The 7,421-nt window shown below is 49.9% G+C and overlaps 1 protein-coding gene across 3 annotated transcripts in view; it reads left to right on the forward strand.

The window, feature by feature from the left end:
• Nucleotides 1-6,646, forward strand: part of OSCP1 (organic solute carrier partner 1) — a 30,813-nt gene extending 24,167 nt beyond the window's left edge. For 2 of the 3 annotated variants that reach the window (XM_044945244.2, XM_044945245.2), the window contains 6 exons: nucleotides 209-312; nucleotides 1,233-1,361; nucleotides 1,904-1,973; nucleotides 3,480-3,619; nucleotides 4,553-4,616; nucleotides 4,849-6,646. In XM_044945244.2, coding sequence (XP_044801179.1) covers nucleotides 209-312; nucleotides 1,233-1,361; nucleotides 1,904-1,973; nucleotides 3,480-3,619; nucleotides 4,553-4,616; nucleotides 4,849-4,965 — 624 coding nt within the window. In that variant the 3' untranslated portion in view covers nucleotides 4,966-6,646. The remainder of the gene's footprint in view (nucleotides 1-208; nucleotides 313-1,232; nucleotides 1,362-1,903; nucleotides 1,974-3,479; nucleotides 3,620-4,552; nucleotides 4,617-4,848) is intronic. The other variant, XM_044945246.2, reaches the window with a different exon arrangement.
• Nucleotides 6,647-7,421: the final 775 nt, after the last annotated feature.

Below are 7,421 nucleotides of genomic sequence, written 5' to 3' on the forward strand. Positions count from 1 at the left end.
CTAAGCACAGCACAGCAGCACTCCCTCCCTGGGAGGTTTGTTATGTGGCTCAAAGAGGTTCTGTTTGTAAAAACACTGTACTCCGCAGGTGTTTGTCATGGTGTGTTTTTCTCTCTTGTCTTAAGCCATTACACACCTCCCATCCTCAGAAAGCATATGTCTATGGAAATATGCCAAGAAAATGACACCAAGTATTTTTCCCCCCCAGGTGTCCATATTTCTAAAGGACAAAGTTCAGAACTCCAGTGGTCGCTTCGTGTTGCCAGTGTCCGGGCCCGTCCCCTGGGGAACTGAAGTCCCTGGACTCATCAGGTGAATGAATGCTCAGCAGTGATTGTCAGACCAGTGTTCAGGGGGCCGGGAAAGCAATATGTGGGCCGCCACATAGACTGCAGCCATGCTCGGCCCCTCCCTTTCTCCAATTAAGCACAGCAGAGAGGAGGTGAGGTTTAATCCCAGCTTGTCACCTAGCAGATACTCTAAGATTTATTTCTTCATCTATTGAATGTTTACTGTGAGGATGAATATGATAATACTGTAATGCTCTATTAAGTGCTACACACCACCCAGTACATAGCATATACTCAATAAATATTATCATTATTAGTGTATTACTATCACCCAGCTGGCGTTAGCGGTAAAGAATCCACCTGCCAATGCAGGAGATGCAAGAGACGTGGATTTGATCCTGGGTCTGGGTCGGGAATATCCCCTGGAGTAGGAAATGGCACCCTGCTTCAGTATTCTTGCCTGGAAAATTCGACAGACAAAGGAGCCTGGCGTGCTACAGTCCTTGGGGCTGCAAAGTCAGATGCAACTGAGCACACAAACACACACACACACACACACACGTTACATCAGCTAGCATCTTTATTTTGAAGCAGTGTGTAAATTCCCTCTGGTCCCATAGTACAAAGAATAATGAAGCCTCCGGGACTCTCCAGGCTTGGAGAGCATGGCATCACGTCCTGCTTTGTCTTTTTTTTTTTTAATATTTATTTATTTGGCTGCATCAGGTCTTATTGTGGCACGTGGGATCGCTTGTTGAGACACGGGCTCTCTACTTGGCGCACAGAGCATGCAGGCTTAGCAGCTGTAGCGTGCGGGCTTAGCTGCTCTGTGGCATATGGGATCTTAGTTCCCCAACCAAGATTCAGACCCATGCATTGCGCGGTGAATTCCTAACCCTAGACCACCAGGGAAGTCCCATCATGTCCTACTTTGTCTCGTAGAACATTCGACAGCAAAGGCAAAGAAGTGAAGAGGACAGAATTTAAGCACGGCGGGAGCTATGTCGCTGCCCCCAGAGAAGGGTCTCTTGAGCTCTATGGAGACCGAGTCCTGAAACTGGGAACTAATATGTAAGCAAATTCTTCCTTCCCCAAATGAATTCCAGTGCAGCAGAGGTCCCTTCATTTAAAAAACCGGCTTGACTTCTGCAGTGAAAAACCCCTGCTGACAATTGAAGAAATTTCCCCTTAGAGACACAGCAGACAGGGCCCCCACATTTCCAAAGGGAACCTCGGATCCTCCACCAGAAGGTAGATTAACAGGTCAAAAAGATAAATAACTTAAAATAGCCATACAAGAGAACTAGCCAAAACCTTTTAATGCAGTAGAGACCCAAAAGGCCTTGGCCTTCATGTACCGATCATGTTTTTTTCCAGAAATACACATTACTTTGCAAGAGGAAATATCGCCATACAGCTTCCTAGGTATTTTGATTTGGGTAGAAGCAAAACTTGAGTGGTTGACACCCACTTAGTTATAGTCTGTATCCCCAGCACCTTTCTGGATGCTTTTTGATACCTCAGAGTAAAAGCTATGCACTATATTTACGAGTTAGAAGGAAGTCAGGGTAAGAGGCCTGGACAATGTTTTCGTGGTTTTCCGTTGCCACCAGGTATAGCGTGAACCGGCCCGTGGAAACCCACATGTCTGCAGCATCAAAGAACTTAGCTTCACGGACGCAGGTGAGCTTCTGCCTCCCGTGTTTACCTTCAGAGCCAATTTCTAGATACAAGAGTCTGGACAGGGAGAAGGGAGGGGTCTCTAGAGTTCAGAGCTGGCCAAGGCTCCCTCCTTGTTTGCAGTCTTCTCCATTCCGCCTTACCCAGTACGCAGGTTTTTAATTATAGTTTCTCATGGAGACTTCCAGTGATCTGACTAATTAGGTAATTTTAAGCTTGTCTCCACCACCATAATTAAGCAGGAACCACACATAAGGACATGTGAAATAGCATTGTACCAGTGCTGTGAGGTCCGTGGCTGCTGAGTTCAGCACTTGTGTGTATTCTGATCGTTAAAACATCCCCTTTCCCTGCTTCCCTGTGTGATGATGTGAAAGTTGGGTTCAAAATGGGGTTTGGGTTCTCTGAATTCTTTTGTACAAATTTTCACTGAACTAGCTGTCATCTAGCTATAGGCCTCATGGACTATTCAGTTATGCTATAAACATTTATTGAACTGTGTCTATGGGGCGGGGGGGGAGGGGGTAGCGGTGTTCCCAGGACACAGAGCTGGCTTAGATTTGGTCCCATCCTGAAGGGCCTTGTAATACGCTAGGCTTATAAAGACAGCAATAGGAACAAATAACTATAACCTGGCGGAAGACAGAAGGTGAACTCACTGAGCATTCTGAGCAAAGAGCTATGTCAGAACACATATCCTGTCCAGGGGGTGGGAAGGAACCCCCTGGAGAGGGAACAGGAAGGCTTTTCGGAGGAGGTGACATTCAAGTGGGGCTCTGGAGTGAGGCAGATACTAAACAGCTCAGAAGGAGAAAAAGGCACACAAACCAAGATGACAGGACGAGCAAAGGCACCAGAGTCACGCTCCTCAGGGGAAGCAGGCAGTCAGCGTCCCTCTCGTGTAGCTGGATCATAAGGCGATAGCAGCAGTGGCCAGAAACCCGCCCAGACAGGCACACAGGGCCTGATTCCAGAGGCAAAGCAGGGGAAAAGCCGGGTTAGAGAGAGCCAGGTAGGAGGAGGGTGCAGGCTGCAGTGGGGCCAGGCATTGAGAGAGGGAGCCACGGGAGAGAAGGGATTCGAGGGTGTGCTCAACGGTCACCACCGGAGGGCAGTGTGGTCGCTCCCATGGAACGAGTGCCCTTGGACCTGGAGGCTTCACCCAGGCCACGGGTAAAGGCTGGGGGAACTAGACAGCCTGAAGAGGAAGCAGTGTTCTCCTTCGAGGAGGAAGGTGGTTTGAGAACGAGGATCCCTGGGGCCCTCCACTCATCTTGAAAGTGTGAGAATCTCTGGCTTGTCGCCTTGCTAGAGTCCCTCTGCTTCTGACACGGGCTGTTTCTCTTCTGGTTCTATTTCCTATGCTTCGTGTGGACCCAGTGCTTCCCAGAAATCATTTAGACAGTTACTGTTTTGCCTTGTTTTGAAATACCACCCTGGGTCTCTGGGGTATCAGCAAGGAATTGAATCACCTTCACGTGGCTAAAAATTATGAAATTGATTTTGCAGGAAAGCATTGTTCCAAACCCTCTTGCTAAAGAAGAGCTGAATCTCCTGGCCAGGCTGATAGGAGGCATGGAGATTCAGAAACCCAGTGGCCCTGAGCCAGGATTCCGGTTGAATCTCTTCACCACTGATGAAGAGGAGGAGTATGTTTTCAACCTGTTTCTTTAAAGACCTATGTAAAAATCCTAAGTGTGGTAAGAACCAAAAAAATGACCATCAAAAACCAAATAAGTGGTTCTTATCATTTATAAACACAGATGTAAATAAAGTTCAAAAATGAAAGATCAGCAAACTCAACAACCTTAGTTAAAGAAGAACCCACTAGTATTAAATGGCCTGAATCTTTTGGATTTGTTCAAAAAGTAGCACTAACATTTTATTTAGCTCAGCTCAAGAGGATTGAAAGTCAAGATAATCATATTTTAAAAAAGACTGTTAAGAAACCAGAAGGAGATTGGAGCATGACATCTTCAGGATGAGACAGTCTCCCCCAGAACCAATAGTGGTGGTAATTCACTGAGACTTAGACAGTGCTTTACAGTTTCCAGAGAACGTCTGCATTGATTATCTCATGCAACTGTTCTCACAGCCATGTATTTGGGGTGGGGGTGGGTGCCTTCTCTTTCTCTCTCCTTTGGAGTGACAGGCCCTGGGGGAAGTGTAGGGACCCAAGGATGGCACATAACACCTGGGGCCTGACCTCAGGTGCTCCCAGTGCTGCAGGAGCATGAACATGCGCCCAAGTCCCTCCAGCGCCATGTCACACACGCTCCAGTGAGGGACACGGGGACTGACTTGGCCCCAGCAGATTGAAGAGGTTGGCAACTGAGCTGGGTCTCGGAGTTTGCCAAGCAGAGGAAGGGGAAAAGTTATTCTTGGCAGACTTTAGTATGTGCAAAAGCACAGAGATATAAAAGGACTTGACTTCCTGGAGCATAGGGTGTATTGGTTGGGGAGAGGGCAGAAAGTTGAAGAGAGAAAAAAAAATAGGTTACCAGATTATCAAGGACCAATTTGCCACACTGGCAGGGAGAAAAATCCTAACCTTTGACCCGTTTCTGGAACCTCTTGTACAGACAAGCAGCGCTCACCAGGCCAGAAGAGTTATCCTACGAAGTTATCAACATCCAAGCTACTCAGGTGCGTGCAGGCGATTATACAAGTCAAATCTTATTCCCCTCCTGTTCTTATAATAATAATGAACTTCAAAGGCCCTCCCTCCTCCTCCTGTCTAATCAGCACATAACATAGTCCCTATCCTGACAAACAGGCAGGAACCGAAGTGCATCCCAGGGGTGGGAAAACGCACCACCAGCTGCACAGAGAGGCCGGCATGCCCACACGTTTCTTCATTCCCTCCCTCCTCTCACAGGACCAGCAGACGAACCAGGAGCTGGTGCGGATCATGGGGGAGTTTGAAATCACGGACCAGTCAAGGCAGAGCACCAGCAAGGGCGACGACTGGCTCGCCATGATGGATGAGTTATAGCCGTGCTGACCAGGCGCCCCTCCCCCTGCGGAGAGGCCGCTTGATGAGGACCCCGGGGGTGCCCCCCAGGGAACCACACGATGCTGCTAGTTTTCTACTAAGCGAAGCCCTTACCCTCTTGTTCCCATTTCCGTCCTGATAAACTGTGCGGGTCTGCCTCGGGAGCATGCTGTCCGGAAGGCAACACACATACCCGTATTTTCAGCAAAATATTCTCTGGCTTTGAAATTGGACCCTTCCCCATTTCCTTCCTGGTTTTATGGCACTCAGAGCATCTGGAGCCCAGAATCAGCAAGATGGTGCCCCTCTTGCCACCTGCATGACAAGCCTGGCTCAGGGGGGCCTGCCGCTCAGATGCCCATGGATCGTCACAAAATTTCAGAGCTTTCCGGGACATCTTCTGCTTTGTGAGTCTGACATAAGTGGAAAAGGCAATCGCCTCAAACCGTCGGGGCCCAGTTTATACAGCCTGGCACACTGGAAGCTGTCACCTCAGACGCAGAGGAAGCAAGGCCGTGACAGGGGACTCCTCCCGCGGGCCCCGCGCAGAGCCTGTGGGCGTCTGTGGTTCTCCACACGTCTCTCCATCCATATGTGGTGTGGGCTTATCCCATGTGGAAATGTGTTTGCTCTCTAGCGTGATACGTCCTCCTTACCCCCAGAGTCTTCCTCTGCCACTTAGCGTTCTTGCCTTCTAAAGGCGCCCAGCGTGAGTTGCCATGACAGCCGTCTCCTCTGCTTCGCCATTAGCGGCCAAGCAGTGCTGTAAGCTGGACGTGCGGGAGGCACGTGGTGTACCGCTTTCCCTTCCATGCACCAGATGAGTTAGTCAATACTTCCCTTGGCAGGATGCCAAAGTCTAATTTGGATCCATGAGAAATGTCTCAGGCCAGGGCTGCCCTCATTGCTTCAGGAAGGAGGGTCAGCCCTCCACCTCGTGTTCATTCTGGCCGAGTAACTGGCAGCTCGAGGTCAGCCAACATCCAGAGGTCAAGGTCCATTCAGTCTCCTGGAAGCAATATCCGGAACAGCAAAGGGTGGGAGAGGAACTGAGCTGAGCTGGTCACTGCCTGAGATTGAGCCAACCAGGACCACTTGGGACCCCTGCACCCTAGTAAGAGTGGAGGCAAACGTATTTCTGGAAAGCAAGGGTCAGGGTACCCATCCTTTAGCTTACCCAAGGCACAGGGTTTGGATTTGTTGTTGCTGTTATTTAGTTGTGTCTGACTCTTTGAGACCCCATGGACGTAGCCTGCCAGGCTCTTCTGTCCGTGAGGATTCTCCAGGCAAGAATACTGGAGTGGGCAGCCATGCCCTCCTCTAGAGGATCTTCCCGACAAAGGGATGGAACCCACATCTCCTGACTTAGCAGGCGGGCTCTTTAGCACTGAGCCACCTGGGGACCCCAGACTGCTTCTTACAGGCTTACAAAGTGCCTTCAGTTTTAGTCTCTTGTAAGCAGACGACAAGTGCAGGGGAAGACCCTGACCTGGGTCCGGCTGCCACCGCACTGTGACAGACCTGAACGTCACCATCTGCTCCCAGCATGTCCTAGGGCCTTGGAGATGGGCCGCGGGTGGCCGAGAGGCAGCCTCCTCCCTCCACCTATCCCAGAGCCATGCTGATGATCTCAAACCTCCCTGTTGTCTCAGTGAATAAACAAGATACAGATCTCTGGTAAGGCAGCCTGGTGATGAAGCAATCTTTGAGTTTCACGTCTCTAGTCTTACACAGATGTTGAGAAAAACAAGTTTATTTGCATTGTGGCTTAGGGCACCCAGAAAAAGCAGGGGAGTTGGGAGGGGGCAAAGGAAAAAGAAGACAAGGATTACTCTGGCAAGGATCTGGACTGAGTACTGACAAGGCATCATTGTTCATTTAACACCAGGCTTTGGGGTGTGAGGGCTTCCCTGATGGCTGCCATGCAGGAGACCCAGGTTCGATCCTTGGGTTGGGAGGATCCCCTGGAGGAGGGCATGGCAACCCACTCCAGTATTCTTGCCAGGAGAATTCCATGAAAAGAGGAACCGGGCGGGCTACAGTCCACAGGGTTGTAAAGAGTCAGACGTGACTGAGTGACTAACCCTTTCACCTGGGTTCTGAGGCTGTTACACAGCAGTGCCCAGTTCGCTCCAAGGGAAGGGGCACCAGCATCCCCATCCCTGCCCCGAATTTGCCATGGCGTCTTGGGCAGTTCCCTCAACAAGCCTCAGTTCCTCCCTTCATCTGTAAGAAACGGAAAGAACTAGTTCGCTGACTTAAAGCCAGCTTGCCCAGCTAAGTTGGTGAGTTTACAGATTCCTAGACGCTGCCTCAGGTGGGATCTGACAGTCGCAGTTTTACCCATGCCTCCCCCAATCTCCGTGCTTTGGGGGGCTATTTCTGTTCTCTTTCAGCAAACCTGTGACTTAGCTCTTCTCAGTCTTCAAACTGCCCTACTCTTGTTCTTGTCATAG

This window comes from Bubalus bubalis, chromosome 6, assembly GCF_019923935.1.
Source record: "Bubalus bubalis isolate 160015118507 breed Murrah chromosome 6, NDDB_SH_1, whole genome shotgun sequence".
Taxonomy (NCBI): domain Eukaryota; kingdom Metazoa; phylum Chordata; class Mammalia; order Artiodactyla; family Bovidae; genus Bubalus; species Bubalus bubalis.